Genomic DNA, 21,652 nt, shown 5'->3' on the forward strand with positions numbered 1-21,652 from the left:
GATCCGCAGGCCACAGTTAAGGTGCTGAGCTTCCATAAGGTGACTAGGGAAGGGAAGGGCTGCCTCCTGTGCTGCCCATGCCCACCCCTTCACTAGGGCTTATTTTCAGGGGAGGGCGTATATTTACGCCCACCCCAAAAATCAGGCTTGGCCTTATTTTCAGGACATGTCGTATTTTCAGGACATGACGGTAGTTCTCCTATATGATATTTGTTCAATTCGTTATCAGATCAGAATGGCCTTATAACCCTGAAATGCTTTCTGTTGTAACTAAATCAACATTTTACTTGTTTCATAGCTGCATATAATGTGCATTGGCTATTTCAATAATATGGAACAAATTAGTCCCAGCAGCTTGTTAAGCACTGACTTGCATTATAAACAGTAATGAGAGCCAATCTGTTGCCTCTCCATTTTCCAGGGCAGAGCCTGGCTATCTCAATTAATGTTATTCTACAAATTTATGACTCAGGTTTTTAAAAGAAGTCATTTGGCATGGCAACCATTCAATTTCATGCTCCACATACAGTTACTTTTCTAGAAAACTGTCCTTATTACTCTTCCCTATATTACAAAATAAAGAGTAAAGTCTGATGTGGTAAATTCATGTTAATTAAATGAATAAATTGCAATGTTTTTGGAATGAAAAAAGGGTCAAATATTGAACTTAGGATGTTCTGCACATCTATAGTTCAGCTTTGACAGTTATCATCTTTAAGCACAACTGATGTGATGTTTAAAAAGCTGCAGCTCGCAACAACTAATAAAAGAACCTCTGACATACTGAAATGCAGTTAGTTGAAACCAGTCCAATGCAAGCAACTTTCCAAGCATTTTAGTCAGTGTATCTATAATTATAACGTATTTATCACAGGGAAGAAAACTAATATGAAGTTTTTATTCCCTAATTTGCATAAATTTCTCTTGAAATAACAATGTATGCAAACATATAACTTGAAGATTTCATTTGGTATGGCTGCAATCTATTAAACCAAGATGAACTGGAAATAAGATACTGGATTCTATTTTGCTTAATTAGCAACATTCTAGCCCATCCTGGCTTATCTCAAAAGGTCAGACCAAAATTCGTATTTGAAAGGCAACCTCTGGGAAAATTGAAGTGAAGAGGGGAAAAAACAGACATTATCAGAAATATGATTAATTGGGAATAGTAGAGTTTAATTCAGATTGGCTTCCTTTTCACCATTCATTACCACATGAGAAGCATGGAATGAGACAGCATATATTTTTATACACTTTTTAAAAATATAATTTCATTAACCTTTAAAAACACTGCCATGTTAATTATTAATTTGTTACTTCTTATAAATTAGAGTAAATAGCACAATAGCAATATATTACTTTAGCGTAAAAGTATGTTTAAAAAGGAAGCTAAGTTGCTATAATAAAAACAGCTAGTGTAGTGAGAGAGGGAAAAAAGCAACCCCCCCCCCAAAAAAACCCTCCCTATATTTATTAATAGTGGCATGTGGGAGAATTTTTTAAAAAAGGAAAAAGATAACAAATAAAAAAAATCATTTGAAACCAACAGAATAAAAAACAAAAAGCAAGCGTGAACCTCTAGTGAAAAACAAGATCTCTCAAGCCAGCAATTCCCTATACCTTAACATTATGCTCTCTAATAATACAGTCAGATTGGGTTGAAGATCTCATTCACAGAAGGCATGACTCGTGAGACAAAGGACTCTTATCTCCATGGCACACAGAATCTGATTGTTCATCATCAGGTAAAGGTTTTCATAGTGTTGCCACTCGTCAACAGAAACTAGAAAATAGGTTGTGGGTGACAGACTGATATATTTAGAAGACTTGCCTATGCTGAAGAAAGCCAATAAACGGGGCAATTCCAGTTCCTGGACCAACCATAATAAAAGGAACAGATGGGTTGTCTGGTAGGTGAAAAACATTGGATGGGCGAGACGTTATGTTGATCTAAAATGCAATTTAAATGTATTAAGATGAAACTGAAGAAAATGTACAAACCAATACCCCTCTCCTCCAGTAATTAGACATGATTGCTAAATTACTCACTTTAAAAAAAAAAGAAACACAGGAATGATTAAACTACGAAATAATTAATGATTTCCATTGAAAGGAAGTGAAATAAGATGACAGAAACTCAATTTCTAATAACAGAAATTGGTTTACCAAGTGCAGCATTTGTCTTTGACACTTTCTCCCACAACATGGTATGACAGTTGCTTCTACATTTTGAATAGGACAATCTTGATAGATTGTTAAGAAGGTCACAGACAAAAGAACAGTAAAAGTCACAGGCCTCATTTCTATTAAAACATAGTTTCTATTAATGTAATAAATGAAAGGCTTGCGTCACTATAAGCATTTTTCATATAGCTGCAAAGACCCCTGCTGTTTCTTTAGCAAATAATTAATGTCATGAAATAATTTATTTTTTTAATGATTGCAATTACTCTTTTGGCCATAAAGCACTTCATATGGACGCAAGTTGATTCTTGTCACTAGAAGTGGTTTGTTTCCTTCAAATGAATTCTGAATTTTTTAGATTATTTATGTACTCGTCAACATAATTATTATTATGGTCTTTTTTTACTTGATTTTCATTAAAGAAATTTTTGTAAAGTAAAAACAGTAAAATTTTAAAGCGAAAGAGTCAACAAAAAAAATGGTTAGTAAATAAGAAAGTAATGAAAGAAAAAAGACAAAAGAAAAATGATATAAAGGAATGGCAATCAATCTTCTGTACAGCAGTCATAAATACATTACATTTTATCCTCTTCTAAGATTACATCATGGCTCTTTCTAAACATCAAACTCATGAATCACAATTTTTTTTTTTTCATTTTAGCAAAACATCCATAAAGGATTTCTAGTCACTGACAAATCTAAACGTTGTGTTTTCCCTAACCAAGTAAGTCAATTTTGCCATCTCTGGAAATTCTGTCATCTTTATTAACTATTCCTCCATTGTGGGTATTTTAGAGTCTGTTCATCTTTGTTCAAATAACAATCTCATTGTGGATGCCATGTACAAAAACAATCTTCCGTAAGTCTTTTCTACTTATCTATTCATCCCAGTAAGAAAGATTCTGGTTTTAGTTGAATATTAATCTTTAACATTTTTTATTTAAACCTCAAATTTACTAGCTTTTTTTTACAAGTCGACTTAGCATGATAAAATAACTCTTCACATTTTCTACATTTCCAACATAGTTGAGGTACTTTTATACATTCTAAAAAGCTTTTCTGGTGTCACATACCAATAGTGTATCATTACGTGTACAAATTATCTTTTTAATTATAATAAAACATTTGTAATTTTAAAATTATAATACATTTCTCATCAACAATCCCAAAGCAGTGTACACTAATCATAAAATGATTATCAAAGATAGTTGTTACAATTAATTGTTACAGTCAATGTTTTATGATTTGGCTTCTATTTTCTTCCATCCTCATTTTCCCACCTCAGAAATAAATCTAAACTTCCTCCAGAATATTCCAACATTCTGGCCCTCAGCAGTGGAAATTTTCCATTTTCAGAACCAATTCTGCTAGTAGAATAATATCTTTACATAGGACCCTAAATTATATTTTATAGCTGCTACTACCAATCCATGAACCATTGTACTAAGAATGGAAGCAATTATTTTCTAAGATTCTGCCTTGCAAAACATAAGCTTTTTATCAAATGTTAATACCTGTGGAGAGAAGAATTCTTTGCTCTTCTGATTCACCTGAAGGATTGGGGCAACCAGATCAGCTAGCCAACCCGTACAGACCCCTCTTCGCAGCTCACCTAGGTGGGATGGAAACTCCAGAATATTAAAGATGAAATGCATCTTTCCAGGATGAAACAAAGTCGAACTGCAATGAAATAGTCAAAGGAAAAACCAAATGTTCTATTGAATAATAATAAAGTATTTTGTCAAAGGCAAGGGTTAGTCTGGACAGTTACGCTGCTGTGTGCTTCTACCAGCCCCTTTTTATTCTCAGAATGATCATAAGATATTACTATTGTCCAATACTCCAGATAGGAATCTGAGGCTGAAAGCATGTGGCCAGTTACGACAGTTAATATAAAAGACAATTCCCAAAAGCTCTCTGATTATACTGTTCAGTTTCTCTGCATGATTTATCAGAATTCCAATGATTATCCTTGCAGCAAGATGGCTGAGGAATCACAAACACACACCATTAAGGTGCTGCTACAGGCCAACAGCTTTGTAGTTCAAAGGCTTGAGAATTGACTTCAACTTGAATCAGTTTGAAACAGTGGTTTGCCTGGACAAATGAGCCACAACAAACCAAATAGGAACTTCCAAAACAGAGATGCCTATTCATTCTGCTGTTACTAGTGCTGAGAAACAAACCACAAGAAATCTAATGAAGTATATATGTGAATGACCTCCAGTCTTCAAATGCTAAGCTGGTACACTTCCAAAGATTTCAATTTAACTTCTGTTATCTTCTCCAACCATAAAAGGATTGGATCCATTTAAACAAATGGAAAACACTTTCAGTTCCCAATTAAAATGTAATTACATTACCTTGCAACTGAATAGGGTCTGGCTTGCAACTTTGGAAGATGTTCTGAAAAGGAAGAAACTTGTGAGTATAAAGGTTTAGCCTTGAATACACTTTCATCTATTTACAAAAGCAAAATAATAATGCAATCATCTAATAATTATGTATTTAAATAAAACTTAAAGCATTCTGAAGTATTCTGTATATTGTATTCTGATTGCAATTTTTATAAAATTCTTATATTGAAGTCCAATAATACTACCATCATATCTACCTTCATCTTTAAGCTTGATTTATACTCATACAGTTGGACAGGCTTTTGGTTGCTAGATTGGGGAGATGGTTAATTCGGTTTAAGAGAGAGGTGGTATCAACACTATGAAAGAAACAGTGATATCTGCCCTCCTCAATAGGTACTATTTGATTTAGCCATTGGGACAACTACTGGCCGCTCTCCAATATTCTATGGTGGGCAGAGGGGTCTGTAGAACAGTCGTCAAGGAGAAAAGAAGTGTGCTGTAAATTTATTTTCTGTGTGTATCATAACCCTGAATATGTATGGTATGAAAGGAGAGAATTTGTATTGCAAAAATACAATGTCCTGCAGACGTCTTTGGCAATAGGTGTCTGGTTACAGAGGGATGGTTCTAAAGCAAATGATTTATCTGGATCATTTACTTACATTATAGAAATGGTTTTATTACAATGGTGGATGATTTTTCTCAAGACCTGTATGGAGAGCGTTCAGCTTTCCTGATCTCTTTAGATCTTTTGGCAGCATTCTGTATCATTAATAAGGCAATTCAAAAGTATTCTTGAGTTGTCAGCTTACATACTGCCAACTAACTTCTGGACTATCTAAAAGTATTGGGATTTGGTAGAACTGGTAGTTCCAGACTAAGTAAATGGCAATTCCAGCTAAGAATATGTGTGAGGAAATAATAGTTATGCCTATAATTATTCCATTATGGTGCTTGATCCTCCCTTCCATATTATTTAATATCTATATAAAATCACTCATTTGCCCCATTCAGTTCCTCAATAAGGGTATGCTGAAGATTCCCATGTGTTATGAACTGCGTGGAGCCTATCAATGCACTTTCTTATGACTGCCAATAGACTCTGAGCATAAAAACTTCTCTTAACATCTTGCCTTTCAAAAGGCAGCGAAGACCTTATTTTTCTGAGCGCTGAAGTAGAAAGGCTATTAATTAGTTAGACTATTAATTTTGTTACTCTCTGTTTTGATTGTAATCCCCTATGAGTGCAGGTGGTCTATAAGTCAATAAATAAATAAACATTACAAAATGAATATAGGATGAGGCTTGACAGGAATTGGCCTAATTCACTCACTAAATTTATGACAGAAACAAGACTGAAACACGGACTTTATAATTCATAGCCCATAACTTAGTTATTGTTCCACATGTACAACTTAATATGCAATATATATAACTCATACAGTAAGACAAGTCATAGTGTAAAATGTATTAGGGTAATTTAGCTAAGCTTTTTTGGAAAGTGGGCAGCATATCAACTTCCAAATACATAAATTTTTAGTATCTTGTTTTCTCTAATTGGAACATCCCATAAAACGACTCACCAATCAAAAGACTAAGTGGGGGCTTGCAAGTTGGGAAAACCCGGAGCAAATCTAATAAAGTAACACTAGGATCCCTTATAAAAGAGTTATAATCCGAGGATCCTTGTTTGCTGCACAATTCTTGAAGTCTTCTTTTTTCACTAATGTCAGTGGTATAGTTTACCAAAGAGCGCAGAAATGCCTAATAAATGAATAAACAAACAAATAATTCAGAATTGACCATGAGTTAACAAAACTAACCTACACTTTAAAAAAATAGTCCTCCTACTCTATTTCATAAAGTTAGTCATAATGAGTGGATCCCCAAACCAAAAGCAAACAGATATGAATTGTGTTGAAGCAATGTTTAACACTAACAAATTACATTAAAACTATAGAATTGCATAAAAATAAATGAAAAATAAATGCAACAATTTAATATGCAGTGTTTTTATAAACATATAAAATGTAAACAAGTTGAGAAACACTGCCAGTAAATAGACGTCTCCATAGATTGTTAGGTGATGACATCTAGTGGATTATATTGAAAAATATCCCAATATGTTCATCTGCAAACATACAATTTGAACACTAGGTATTCAGACTCAGCTTGTTTAATTGAAAATTAATATTATATGCACACACAAGAGCAGCCTTATTCAAACATGCTGTTAATTATTACTATAAGCTCCACAATAGTGATTTTATTCATTGCAAATAAGAGACAAGTCTTCAGTAAATATTCATAGAAAATTTTCCTGATTCTGAAGTGGTATAAAATTATTTCACTTAGTATATGCAACTGTTTATACATTTACTGTATTGCCCATCAAATATAAGAAAAAGAGAAAGAATGATGATGCATTTTTCTCAACATCAGGCAGTAATCAGTTTGGCTAGACGGTTAAGTAAGCAACACATCAGTTGCTTAAAGACATTTAATTTGAAGTAGCAGACAGTACAATTTCAACATGAGAGACAAACTAAAATGGCATTTGGTCTAGACTCAAAGTGTGTCAAGAATTACACTTAATGACTATATGAAAAAATAAATGGGAAAAATACCTTTTTGGGAACTGCTCTGATTTCCAGACACCATGTAAACATAAATTTAACAGTACTGTTATCTGGTATATACTGTGGCAATGTTGCTCCTATTTTAAAAGAATAATATAAAACAGTGACCATATAGAAAAAGCTTCATATTCTATATAATTACTTGGAAAGAAATCTAAAAGGGATCCCAACTCCTTTGGTTCAGGTAGTACCCGTGTTTCCCCGAAAATAAGACTGGGTCCTATTTTAATTTTTTCTCCAAGAGACACATTAGGTCTTATTTTCCAGTTAGGTCTTACTTTTGGGGAGATACGGTTCTAAATGCGTCCGTCTGGCTGATGATCTTAACTGGGGCTACTTTTTGGGGTAGGGCTTATATTACGACATCCTGAAAAACCAAGCTAAGGCTTGTTTTCTAGTTGGGTCCTCTGGGATATAATTTGCCCATATATTCTGAGGACTGCACTGAGCAGGCTTGTAACTGGCAAGCCCAAAATGCTTAAGAGGACAATCCTGGAGGGTAAACAGAAACCCCTCCCTGAAAAAACTTCCTCAAGTCCCACATGCAGAAGGATTCTTGGCATAAATGTTAAAACTTAACAAGATCAATTGCAGATAGTTTGCATCCAGTGATGTCCATTTGTATCTAAATATCAGACTAAAAGGAGCTTTTATAGCAGATTTTACGGGTATCCAATGAAAGAGATCAATGGGAAGTTCTATGTCTGAGTCGAAATCCATTTGTATTACAGTTGGATAAAAGTTCTTAAGAATGCTTCTTTTCAGAAGGGATCTTAGATTGTAAAGTTCTGGAGGGAAAGAAATCCCCCCTCCCCCAAGTAATTTCCTGGAATGATATTCCCCAACTTGGAATGCTCCAACATTGCTGCGATACCCTGTTTCCCCGAAAATTTATTTTCCCAACCGGAAAATAAGTCCTAGCATGATTTTTCAGGACGCTCATAATATAAGCCCTGCCCCCCCAAATAAGCCCCAATTAAGATTGTCATCCAGATGGATGCATTTAGTACCGTATTTCCCCAAAAATAAGACCTAACCAGAATAAACCCTAATGCGTCTTTTGGAGCAAAAATTATTATAAGACCCGGTCTTATTTTCAGGGAAACATGGTACCATCCCCCCAAATTCCAGTCATCAAGGAATTCTGAGAGTCAAAATTGCAAAATAGTTCAATGGCACCAAGTTGAGCAAGGAGATTGAGATAATTTCCTTTATGGATTAACTATTTTGACTGATACTGAGATGCAGAACAGTAATTTAGTATACACCCCAAAACAGAGCCCAGATTTCAGTTATGAAAGAATTATATTTCTTTTATTCAGCAATGGCAGGATAAGAGGACAACTTCTTATGAATCAGAGATAAACTGACATTGTCACAAGGGTGTTTCTATGTTCCCCCACATTTATACTAGAGCAAGGCAATTTTATGTAAATTGATCTATTTCTGAGAGGATGTTTTTGATAAAAGTTTGCAGTGAACCTACATTTATTCAGAATAAGGAGTTTCACAAAGAGCTCCTAAAGGATCCAGATAAATTCAACAAAAATAAGATTAATCTTATAAATTGAAGCCTATGTAATATGGAATAAATCTATAATTTGGATAACAGTGTATACATGTGAGTATATGAACATAGGACTAAACTATAAATAAACCTAATAGAGCAAAAATAATGCAATGATTCACACAACCATTTGGGGTGGGACCGAAACCACAACCTCTAGTCATCTGCTGATGGCATTTGAACTAGTATGCATTGTTGTAAACAAAAAAAGCATAAAAAGTGTGAAGTTTATTTTAATTACAGAAATTAAGAAATCAAAGAAATTAAAAGACACCGTCCCCAGACAAAAATAATAATATAATTCATGAGATCACACTACTTTTCAAAAGGTAGCATCATATGCCATGTAATACTGATATACAACTTACCTCTTTTTTTAGTGCCTTCCTTAACTCGTATGCAAACAAAATGATCTTTTTTTCCCAAGAGTCCCAAAATATCAAGAAGTTCATCCACCTCCAACACATTATTGGGACAAATTATATTAAAGTCATCTCCAGGTTGGTAGTTAAATGTTGTTTCCTGTATTCAAATTATTATTATTATGGTTGGTTGCACAGTCAGCCAGATATTTAGACTAGATTTGACATTTTTATTAATTTATTGAGTCCTTCCTAGGGACCTGAGATAGTTATAATTATTACTGGAATACAAACAACAACAATAATCACATAATTGGTGTTATTTGTAATCCTATGCATTTGGAATATAGATGTTATGGTGGAATAATGAGTGATTTTTAAAATATTGAATGACAACATTTACTAAGAGATAATAAACATAGGGTGCGAAGAAATGTTATTTATGCTTAAATGAATTAAAGGAAAAATTTAACAGGAATATGAAATGAGACTAGTATTGTTTGAAGTTGGAAGATTAGAATTCTACGTACTATTTGTATTATTATTAATGTAAAAAAAAGACCTGACCCAATCAATGTACTGTCCACAAAACATGTATGTTTATATTGGAAAAAATAAAAAAACTTAATATAAAACAACAACAACAACAATCACATGTTTCCTGAATCAGTGTTCTTTGAAAATTTGAGTTCCAGCAAATCTAGGAATTATCCAAGTAACATCATAAGATGTAACATGTTACTTATGGGACTGTTTCTCCCTAATTGTTTTTACTCATCCTACCTGATCTGTGTAATTGTATATGGGAATGACCTTCAGACTTTGGGCAGCAAGATGCAATCAAGGGAACAGTCAGATAAAAGGCAACTTACCCCACAGCAGGAATGTGGGTGGGGCAAAAAGGTCAAGAGACCCTCCCTTGTTTTCAGGCTATAAATAGGTTGGGCATGGGGAGAGCAAGAGTAGCATCTTCAGACTTAAAAGATTCTGTTAATTATAACTTTATCCTAAAATAGAATAGCTCATCTGGTCAGGCTTCTTGTCTGGTTTAACCAATCTTGCAAATATTGTATATATTACGTATTTTGTTTTTTATTTGTTTTATTGTAGCCTAGTCCTGTAAAAGTGAGATGGGAGACTATATAAATTTTATGAATCAATCAATCAATCAATAAATAAATAATTGTGCCCAACAAGATTTTTTTTAGATCCATGCTTCTTATATAGCTGAAATATTTAGTTCTCTTAAACATCTGTATGCGCCAATAACAATAGAGATGATTTTGCAGGCTCCTCTTATCTCATAAATACTGAAACTTGTCTTCTATTTTTCTAACTTATTCTGCTATCTGATGCACCTGCACCAATATTTATATTACTATTTAGAAGCAAATTGTTCACCCACATTCATTCAAATTTTTTATTATTCTTTGCATAAATCTCAACTGATCCTGATTTGTTGTATATACCAAAGCCGAAGTTATACTTTTGTTATCAAACTTTTTTTAAACAAAAACAAATTTTCCCTATCTTTTAAAACATTTCCTACCATAAAGTCTCTATTAACCTTAAATAAGAGAGCTAACCCTGTTGACTCATTAATGCCTTCCCCAAAAATTATTTTCCAAAATATTTATTCTTAATCTTTTCTGTTTCCTGTAACATAATCACAGATGGATTGAAGGATCAGAATGATAACCAGAATGACATTGAGTGTTTATCAGAGAAGTAGTTTATTGTTATTTTACCTATTTACAAAAATTTCACCAAACTAATTGCACTCACTACAAAACATCTTTAGATAAGCCCTCCAAGGGATGGGATGGGGTGGGGTGCAGATCTGCTCTGTCACTTCCTCCCCTTCAGCAATTCCAGGCTAGCATCTCTAAACCTCTTCCCCCACTTCAGCTGCAGATTCCACATCTGGAATATTTAGAGATTCTAACTCTTTTTATTGGATTGTCCAAATTAAGTATTACATTTCTGTTGTTCCTGTCGTTTACCTTTCCTACAAAATAAATCTATCAACAGAGAAGCCTTAGCCAATACATTTGTGATTAAATTCATGTCAGCATTAAGAAGCGTTTTCTGACTAGCCTCACTCCCCTTTGTTTTACTCTCTATACCATTTTCCTTACCTTTTCACAGCTTGCTTCTCCATTTACCCACCTACACTCACTTCCAAGAGAAATTAATTAGATCCTCTAATATGTACCTAGTTTAGAAAAGTTCTATATTGAGGTTGAGCTCCTCCTACCCATCTTGCTTGTCGTTATTTTAATTTCTAAACTTCATCATTTTCTGGGATTTGTTTTACTTATTACCTAACCAATACGAAACAATATCAAATTCCATAACTATCAAAAAGGCTTTTAGAATACTTCTTTTACATGTATACACACAAGTGAGGAAACCCTACATTAGTTAAATAAAGATTTAGTTGCCCAGTGAACACTGAATGCCAACTATCTAATATTTAGAGCCAGTAGAGAAAGCAGTTGGCTAGCTGAAGCTTTGATCAGGAATATTTCACATTGAAATATTCAGTTCTAAGTTTATCAGTATCAGTGGAAGTAATTAAAAACATCCCTCAACTTACAGAAATATCCAGTTCAATCAGCAATGTTTTTTTAACTGCATCATCCCTAGTAAGTTGAATAGCCTTGGTGATAGGAACACGAAAAATGGAGTTCTCCGAAATATAAGGTAGGCTAACATCCTGCAAATAAAGTGACACAAGTTTAATTCAAAGGACTAACTACAAGAAATAATTGCATGTTTGATATTTACATTCGATTAACAATCCACCCAAATAAAGCCCTTTTAGGGCCACACACATTTCAACGCCGAAGATTCACATTTAACATCACTCTCATTTTCACATGACATCCATGTTTTTTTAAGCCCCTTCCTATGTTAGAATACTAACATTAAAGGAGCAAGGGCCAAACCACTTTTAATGGATGGTAGAACAAGGATCTTAGCACAATTTCCCCACTCTAAGGACAACCTCTCATTCTGACCTAGACTTTGCTGAATTCTAGTCCTTACTTTATAGGGATTGCAAGAAAAAAACTTAATTATCAAAGACCTAATGAAAACTGAGTAAGATAGGGTGCTTGTTGAAGAATTCATGCTAACATCCATGTTTTCCTCATTTATCAGCTACTCAATTAAAATAATTTTAAAGACAGAATTGTAAAGACTTTTCTATGTTTAACATGAATTCTAAAGCAAAATTCCAGATTCCAGATTCTGAAGTTTATAGCTATAAACATCTTTAATATGGGAGACTCTACCTGAGCACAGCTTTCTTCAAACTGCACCTCTAGGTATTCTGGTGGCAAAGCAGGAATATTAAGAGTTGCATTTGAGAGGGGAGACCCTGAGAAAGAAAGTGAAGGTTGAGAGTTTTCAGTAGGAAGTTCAGAGTTAATATTTTCTTTTGATGAAAGATTATTTTCCACACCGGAATCTTCAGTTTTCAAGCGTTCTGCTTGGGGACTTATACAGAGATTAGAAAACTTGTTAGCACAAAAAGATGTATTTTTTTCTTCTTTTCTAGATGCAAACTCTTGATTAAGTGCAACCCAAAGTCCAGCAATCCATGGTTCAACCACCAGCTCCAACCTGAAACAAAGTAAAGAGAGTAAATAAATGAAAAGATTAGGGTAAAATCATCTCTTTTGACTTAGTCTTGACTTGTGGGTGACTTCATGTTCATGTAATTTTCTTGCCAATGGAAATGATTTGTCCCTGCTCAGAAGATAAGCAGAGTTGATCATGGTTGCTACTTGGATGAAGACCATGCTGGAATTTTAGGCTGAAGGAAAACAGTAATAATCCACTTCCATTCTGTTGCTCAGAAAACAATTTATAGACATGCCTCCAGAGACACCAGGATTAGGGACTTGAAAGAGACTTGAGTTTAAATTACATAGACCAATAGGTATTACAGGTAGTCCTTGATTTATAGCTATTTAATGATGGTTTGGAATTATGGTGGCTTCAGAAAAATGACTTTGCGACTGATCCTTGATAATACAATCATCGCACCACCCATGTGGCCACATGATCACAATTCAGATGTGCTTGGCAACTGGCCTGAATTGACAATGGTTGCAGAGTCTTATGGTCACATTATTGCAAATTCCCACCAGCTTCTGATAAGCAAAGTCAAATGCCACAATAAAAAACATACTTTTTGGAAATCCTTATATGAGCATTTTCACAAAGATATAAGAACTTACTTTTGCAAAGAAAACAAAACTTAACCTTCCTCTTTTTCTCTAAAAACTCATCCAAACTTCACCTTTATGAACTCAAGATGATACAAATCTTTCCTGGAATTTATATAGAAGCAAGGTAAACGATAAAGATGACAGCTGACCTTGAGTTTCTGGTATTATTTCTGCTCAACAATTGTCCTGTTTTAGGCCTTACATTCACACTCACACAGTTACTAAGTGAGGAAAACAATTTACTCAAGGCTCATCATATAATAGCTGATAAGAATAGAAATGTAAATCAGTAAACTACCTTGGGGAAAAAAAACTTGCCAAAACTTTCACTTTTAATAGGACTGTGCAGAAAAGTAGTTGAAATACAGTCCAAAGTTCAGAGATGCAAATCAGGTTGATCAGCCAATCCAAGGCTAGAGTTTCACAAGCAGGGTTCACAGGAATGACATGTCACAGCAGAAAATCAAATGGAGAAACATGGCTCATGGCTTCCTCTTAAATCAGCCTTGCAGCCAGTTGTCTTCAATCAAGTTACTCCCTTGTTTGGCAAGGAGTCTCACTGAACATTTTTCTTCTGCTCTCCACTCTGTTTGCCAGATACTAGGGCTTGGAGGCCTTACATTATCATCTGGTTGTTCCAGCTATTCTGATAATGCCTATATCTAATCAGTTTCAGGTGATTCCTGGCTTGGTGTCTCTTGAGGCTGACATTTCACTGGTTCAGCTGGAGCAACTTCTTCAGAGTCATAATTTGAGTTATGACCCATGACAGTAGTTTTGCCAATAGGCAAAAGAACCAATGCGTTGTCTCAACTGAGATGAGGGAATCTCTGCAGCTTTAACTTGTGCTACCATAATTGGCTTCATGCTGGCTATGCTAGTCTTGGGACAAGTCAACTCTAGCCAAATTCCTGACATATTTTTCTTGGGTTTTAAACCTTTTGTGTCCCCACCCCCCAATTTGTTGTTATGGGACCAGCATCATTGTGTTGAGTAAAAACAGTATTTCATATTCATATCTAAATATGTTGGGAAGAAATTAAAATAAAAGTTATCTGAAAGAAATTAGATTCTTACCCTACAGCGTCATCAGCCAAACCCACTTCACAAAACCGTTGAGCCCCAAGTTCCAGAAATCGTTTGTCTATTATTTTCCCACCATTGCAGAAGAATGTGAATTCAGAGTCTCCAAGACCTGAGAAAATCAAACTAAGGATTAAACTCACCATCAGATACCCAGATCATGTAAATAGACAAAGAATTCCAAAATGTATTTAAAATTATACTCAAGCATTAGAAAAACAAAAAACAAACAAGAAACACCCATCTCTACACCCTTCCTCCCAAAATCCTAGAATGAGTCATCATAACATCTATATTCTAGTACACTTCTCTGTAAAAATTGTACTGGGGAATTCTAGGTCAACATTCCTCAACTAGCTCAGACCTAGATTCCAATACTCATCATTTCTGGTCAACACCGCTCCAACACTATGATGTATGATTGGCTGAAATATATCTTTTGCTATCTGTTTATAGAAATTCAATCATTTGAGTAACAGCTGTGAGCACAAACCAAATAATTTTCTACAGCCTCTCCTTATGGAACAGCTTCAGTTTCTTCCAGTTTCTTTTGATCTCCATAGAAATCAAATTAGTATATATTCCAGATAATAGGACAACTTCTAGGCAAAAGACTAAATGAATTCCATACTCCAACCAACCAGAAAGAACTTCAGAAATGGCGAGTTCCTTTTGGAATAAGATAGAATATGATCATCATTCCCTCCTGGTTGGTGAAGGCCAGCTGAGGGGTAACGTGCAGTTGGATCACTCACTTATCCTTGGTCACCATGCATGCAGGGAACTGTAATGTGCTTTACTTGGGGCTGCCCTTGAAGGCTATATGTAAACTGCAAATGGTACATGATGCAGCAGCATGGGCAATACTGGGAAAACCTTTCCTCATGACCTGCATTGGTTTCCATTTAGTTTCCATGTGCAATTCAAAGTGTGGGTTATTACCTATAAAACCTTTCGTGGCATTGCCTGTCTTAAGGATTACTATCTCCAGGGCAGTACAGTTGGACCAAGCTGGCATGCTCTGAGTCTCATTGATCAAACACTATCATCTAATGGAACCCAGGAATAAAGGCTTCTCTATTGTTGTACCTGCCCTCTGGAAAAGTATTCCACCACTCAAGATTTATCTTGTCTTTATCTATCTTGTCTTTGTCCAAATGGTCCTTAAAAATGATATAAAATTGTCTTTCAAAAAAGACTTGCTTTCGTTCCCAAGCAGGCCTTGGGATAGGGCAGATGGGGGTGGAATACTATGGAAATATGTATGTTTAATTGTGTGCTTTATCGCTCTATCCAGACATAATTGTCCTTTTTTCATTTTATTGTTTTCTACTATTGTTAATGTTGTCCTATGCCCAGAGTCACGAGGGAGTTGGACAGCTTTATAAATTTAATGAATAAATAGATAAGTTATATTGAGTTAGCTAACTAAAAAGAAACAGAAGTCCTAATGAAAATGGCTTGAGTGACAGATAACTGAATTGGGGCTCTGCAGTATGGAAGAATTGTGTTCACTCTTCGTTAGTTACTTGATATCCAAGGTATTTCTGTGGGGGTAGGTAATAATGGAGGAATTATTGAACATTTAAATTGCCCAAACAATAAAGTGATCTGGGGTGAATCTAATCCTAATAGAAGAGGAATTAAGGGGATGAAAGGAATCAGTTTTCAATCTCAGATGAGCAATAGAATCTATCCAGAGATAAATGACATTGCTTCAGTAAATTACTGTTCAGTGCTCAGAGATTGAAGGAATTTCACACACAAGTTAAGGAAATAGTTGAATTAATTGTATCATTTATAAACTTTGCATGACATGTGATAATACATTTGGGAGCAGCCCAGAGTTGCCTGAAAGATGGGTGCAGTATAAATATTTTAAATAAAATAAATGTTTTATAATTTGCACAGAAAAAAATGTCCTTTGGAAATATCATGCTGTTCTTTCACTATTTAAAGTATTATTTATAAAATCCATTTTTCTGTCATTCTTTAAGAGAACACAGATGACACTGCTTCAAGTTTTGTTGGATTTGGTTTGTTATTTACAGGCTTTTAAATTGTATTTGATTTTTTATCTCTAAGATTTATTTTATGTCATCTATAGTTTCTTTATGACTATTTTATTTAGAATTTTTAAAATCTACTTTTCAGGCAAAAATAGATGGAAGAAGTATAGCACCCTACCCCCATCCAGATCTGGGGCTGAGAACTGAAGAAAGTGTTGACCAAAGAAAAATGCACTTCTGGCTCAACACAAATAGACCCAGAATGGGTACCTCCTCTATATACATTCTTATCAGCAGGGCCAAATTGATTAAGAGGAATGGAAGACTACTGATGACCTTTTAGGAATTGATATTATGTAAGGAGGTTAAGTTGTAAAAATCCTATAATGGCTCTACTGTTCCAGAATCAAGTGCAAGTAGAGAAAGAATTTAATCTACTCCACAAGTAAGATTTATACTTAGCTCAGATTTTTTTCCTTCTTCATGAGAACAATAATGTATAAGTCATTTACCTAGCAGTCCATATCGTATATGAGATAAGTGATCAGATGGCAAACTTTTGTCATTAATTTCCTTTATAAACTTGATTGCAGTATCTGGAGGTTCTCCTGTACCAGTAGTAGAAGTAACAATAACCACAGGATCCTCTTCCTTATCCAAGTTATACTATAAATCAAAAGGAAAATACATTATTAAAACACTGAGCACAACATCAAAATAACTCTGTGCCATCTGTACATACACTAATAAATTTATATCAACCAACTTTAAGGCATATTGATTGGAGAATTCTGGGAGTTGAAGTCTACACATCTTAAAAGTCGCCAGTGTTGAGAAACACCGCTCTAGCTTTATGACAAAAGCCCGAACAGTACAAAAATATTCAGAAATCTACCATATGAATTACTAAACTCTTTAGAGTCAATATTCAGTGATTCAACACATTCTTATAATTTATAAGACTACTATAGCATAACATAGTCTGGAAAAAATAGATTAAGAGCTGTACCATCAACAGAAAAAAATAACAAAATAAAAAACAAAAAATAATAAACATAATAAACATGAAAGAGCCGAGATGGTGCAGTGGTTAGAGTGCAGTACTGCAGCTACTTCAGCTGACTGCTAGTTCAGCAGATCAGTGGATCAAATCTCACCGGCTCAAGGTTGATTCAGCCTTCCATCCTTTTGAGGTGGGTAAAATGAGGACCCAAACTGTTGGGGGCAATATGCTATTTAGTATACTGTCTTTGGTGTAAGCTGCCCAGAGTCCTCGGAGAGTGGGCGACATAGAAATATGACTAATAAATCATCATCATCATCATCATCATCATCATCGCAACCTCAATGGAATAACTACATGAATCATTTTAACTGTAAACTTATGAACAGAATTAGGCCTGGAGTGTTGGTCATAAGTCATTGCAATCATTAAGTGAGGTGCCCATGTGACTGCTTTACTCAATTACTGAAATTTCTGGGTCTGCCAGTTGTGGTCCATTTAGTAAACAGAAGGGAATTGCTATGGCTGAACAGACCAAAAAATAATAATAATAATAAAACCTCTGAAGATCTGAGCTTCCTTTCTCTGGCCTAGTGCAGCAGTTTTCATCCCCTCTGTTTGCTGGAACTTTTAACTTTTAGAACCATTCTTTTGCTAGCTTTCTGGCTCAAAAACTAGCAAATGCAATGTTTCTGAAAGGTTGTTGTTGTGAAGTTGTGTCCGACCCATCATGACTCCATGGATGTTCCTCCAGGGCTTCCTGTCCTCTACCATCCTCTGGAGTCCATTTAAGCTCACGCCTACTGCTTCAGTGACTCCATCCAGCCACCTCATTCTCTGTTGTCCCCTTCTTTTGCCCTCAATCTTTCCCAGCATTAGGCACTTCTCCAATGAGTCCTTCCTTCTCATTAGGTGGCCGAAGTATTTGAGTTTCATCTTCAGGATCTGGCCTTCTAAAAAGGATTGATCTCCTTTAAGACTGACCGGTTGATCGCCTTGCAGTCCAAGGGACTTGCAGGAGTCTTCTCCAGCACCATAGTTCAAAGGCCTCAATTCTTTGGCGCTCAGCCTTTGTTATGGTCCAACTTTCACAGCCATACACTGCAACTGGGAAAACCATAGCCTTGAATTCTGAAAGATAGAAAAGACTTTTTCCAGCTTTCTGCCCTCCAAAAACATTGCATTCCTTAGCTTTTGAGTCAGAAAGTCAGCAAATGCGAACTTTCTGAATGGAAGACAAGCAGGAAAAAAACCTTTCCACCTTCAGAAACATTTGTGTTTGCTGGCTTTTTATTTATTTATCAAAATTGCATGCTACCTATCTTGCTAAAGGTGATTGTTGGCTGGTAAGCTCGCAAACATGATCGTTCTGAATGGTAGATTTTTTCCACCTAATTTCTTTGAGAGCAACAGGGATGTTTGACAGAGAGATTTTTGCCCAACATAGAGACAAAATCAATCTGATAGATAGCCTGTCTGCTTTCAAAGACTGTGGCTGAAAAAGTCTCTGGCTAATAACGTGCATGTCTCTAGATGTGATTAGATCAACCACTAGAATATACACATCAGTGGAGATACAGGCATAGTTACACAATTTAATCATTTCTAGTTATTAGATATCCAAGACAATACTTTACATAGGCTATATTCAGCACAATATACTATTTCTGGATTAGAAAGAAATGAGATTGAATTCTAGTCACTACCTTTCTAAATTTAATCTTGACTTTTTAAAATATTCTGAGGAAGAAACTGAAATACATGTACATGCATTAAAAAAATATCCTTGTTACTTTATTTCTCCTTCTCCGATTCCTTTTTCCTTTGAAAAAAAGATAAAACTTGTGGACAGGTCTGTATAAACAATTGACAGTATAACAGTTTATTTCATAATTTCAACTGAGGAGGAAAAAAACCCACAAATCATACTTTTTGATTTCTAAGGAATCAGTTGAATATTTAGATAAAAGAGTAGAAGAGAAAGGGCAAATTGTTCAAACCTTATTTTAATTTGTCAAAAATAGATCTTAATATTACAGTCTCACCTGCTCTGATTCACTGATGCAATGAATATCAGCTTCAAATCCATGTTCCTTTGCCTCCTGGCATATTTCTTCAGCTATGGCTTTTGCCTGTCCTTTTTGACTTGCATAAAGCAGCAGAAATCTTCTATTTCTTTCACAACACATTTTTCAAGGTTTAACTGAGGGGGGAGAGGCAGGAAAAGAAAAAAACGTGCTCTACTGAACAGACACAGCAACCCTTTTCTATACCAACCTGTCTTTAGTTTTACAGGAAAATACTGGAGGAAGGAAAATTCTTAATGCATAGCACCTACATTTATTAAGCATTCTAGTCGTCTATTCAAAACAGTTAACAGCAAATAAAATACAAAACAAAAATAAAAAAGTAACGTTAAAAGGGGCAACTAAAGGCCTGATAGAAGAGATGCATCTTGGCTGCTATTGCAAAAACAGGGAATGGGGATCAAGTACATTCCCACGTGGCCAATAAACATATCCCTGAAAGCAGGCAGGAAGGTGCCTAGGGCAGGTCTCAAACAGTAAGGCCCATCGAGGGCTTTATAGATTGTACATGGAAAAGTACAATCTGAACGAGGGCAGATTTTTAACCTGGACCTCTACTAAAGCATGCCACGTTTTGCACCAATGGAAGCCGCCCCTGCATTTGTTCGTTTCCCTTACATTCCTCCCCATTTCCGAAGGCTCTGAACCAGAGGTGGTATTCAGCAGGTTCTGACCAGTTCTGGAGAATCAGTAGCGGAAATTTTGAGTAGTTTGGAGAACCAGTAGTAAAAATTCTGACTGCCCCTGCTCCCATCTAATTCTTTGCCTCCCAAGTCCCAGCTGATCGGGAGGAAATGGGGATTTTGCAGTTACCTTCTCCTGGAGTGGGATGGGAATGGAGATTTTACAGTATCCTTTCCCTCCCACGCCCAAGACACACCCACAGAACCGGTAGTAAAAAAATTTGAAACCCACCACTGCTCTGAACCGCTTACTGTACACAAGCAACAATGCAGAAAGTTAAAAAGAACAGCAGCCCAGTCACATTAGAAAGCAGCACAACTCCGAAGGGCACGGTACGTGTGTGTGTGTGTGTGTCAGCTATGGTTTTCAAATGCCTTTAGAGACAACTTTGCTCGGTTCTTCGAAAATATACCTGGGGGTGGGGAGGGTCAAGTGGTGAGTCCCTGCAGGTGGGCTCTCTTGGAGGAGAGTCCCCCAGCCAGACCGTGCCGGATCTCCCCCGGCAGGTTAATTCCACACTGGAAACCCGTCTTATCTTTTCGGGGTACAAAGGTGAAAATCGTCCCTGCACACGAGAAAAATACCTCTCCTTTAAGCAGAGCTGCAGCTGCTCGTGTTCACTTAAAGATTGTCACAGCCTCCGATCACACGTGCGCCGCCCAGCACCGCCCAGTTTTGCGCCCCTCCGGGACTCAGATCCTCGCCGGATCGCAGGATCGGGGAGTGTAATTAATCCGGGCGCGGTCAGAAAGGGACCCGACGGGAAACAGCATGAAAAAGAGACCTCTGGTCTTTCTTTTCCAGTGTTCTGCCTCGAAGGAAACCAGCAGTGGAGCATCGGCTTTTCCAGAAATCCTTCCAGAATAGGCTGATTCTGCCTGGGGCACTTTCTGTCTCTGTCACTCAGTCGTCATGACGGGGTGGCTACATTTTTTTAAAAAAAGTAGATTAATGTTCAAATATATAAAGAGGCGACCATCTTTTTCCTCTACCCTTTTTCTAGCTTCCACCAGGGAAAGGCCACAGGGACCTCCCTAAGAAACGTCTCATCCCGCGCACTTTTTCGAAATGCAAATAATGAAACACTTTGCGTTCCCAGATGATAGCTTCAGCCTCTTTTTTTTTTTTTTTTGCAAAATTTTCAGAAAAAAAAGTATCATGCATAATTGGTATTAACAGCAGGAGGGGCTGGGTCGTCTTGCTTGCAATAGCCCAAGGAGTCTCCAACCGTGGCAACTTTAAGACTTGTGGACTTCAACTCCCAGAATTCCTCAGCCAGCTTTGCTGAGCAAAGCTGGCTGAGGAATTCTGGGAGTTGAAGTCCACAAGTCTTAAAGTTGCCAAGGCTGGAGACCCCTGCAATAGCCGACGATGCAGAGATGGAAATTAATGATAATCTATCATGAGTTCCACCCTCTGAAGTGTTGAGG

The 21,652-nt window shown here is 36.1% G+C and overlaps 1 protein-coding gene across 3 annotated transcripts in view; it reads right to left on the reverse strand.

The window, feature by feature from the left end:
- MTRR (5-methyltetrahydrofolate-homocysteine methyltransferase reductase) overlaps window positions 1–21,485 on the reverse strand; it is a 31,933-nt gene extending 10,448 nt beyond the window's left edge. Inside the window, exons 1-12 of one of the 3 annotated variants that reach the window (XM_060691105.2) lie at window positions 20,635–21,485; window positions 19,497–19,654; window positions 16,961–17,114; window positions 14,434–14,551; window positions 12,415–12,745; window positions 11,715–11,834; window positions 9,122–9,275; window positions 7,175–7,263; window positions 6,131–6,311; window positions 4,551–4,593; window positions 3,702–3,867; window positions 1,831–1,953 (exon numbers count right to left, since the gene is read on the reverse strand). In XM_060691105.2, the coding sequence (XP_060547088.2) occupies window positions 1,831–1,953; window positions 3,702–3,867; window positions 4,551–4,593; window positions 6,131–6,311; window positions 7,175–7,263; window positions 9,122–9,275; window positions 11,715–11,834; window positions 12,415–12,745; window positions 14,434–14,551; window positions 16,961–17,114; window positions 19,497–19,640 (1,623 nt within the window). In that variant the 5' untranslated portion in view covers window positions 19,641–19,654; window positions 20,635–21,485. The remainder of the gene's footprint in view (window positions 1–1,830; window positions 1,954–3,701; window positions 3,868–4,550; window positions 4,594–6,130; window positions 6,312–7,174; window positions 7,264–9,121; window positions 9,276–11,714; window positions 11,835–12,414; window positions 12,746–14,433; window positions 14,552–16,960; window positions 17,115–19,496; window positions 19,655–20,634) is intronic. The other 2 variants (XM_060691104.2, XM_060691106.2) reach the window with 2 other exon arrangements.
- Between the last annotated feature and the right edge of the window lie 167 nt (window positions 21,486–21,652).

This window comes from Pantherophis guttatus, chromosome 3, assembly GCF_059756535.1.
Source record: "Pantherophis guttatus breed Tessera chromosome 3, ASM5975653v1, whole genome shotgun sequence".
Taxonomy (NCBI): domain Eukaryota; kingdom Metazoa; phylum Chordata; class Lepidosauria; order Squamata; family Colubridae; genus Pantherophis; species Pantherophis guttatus.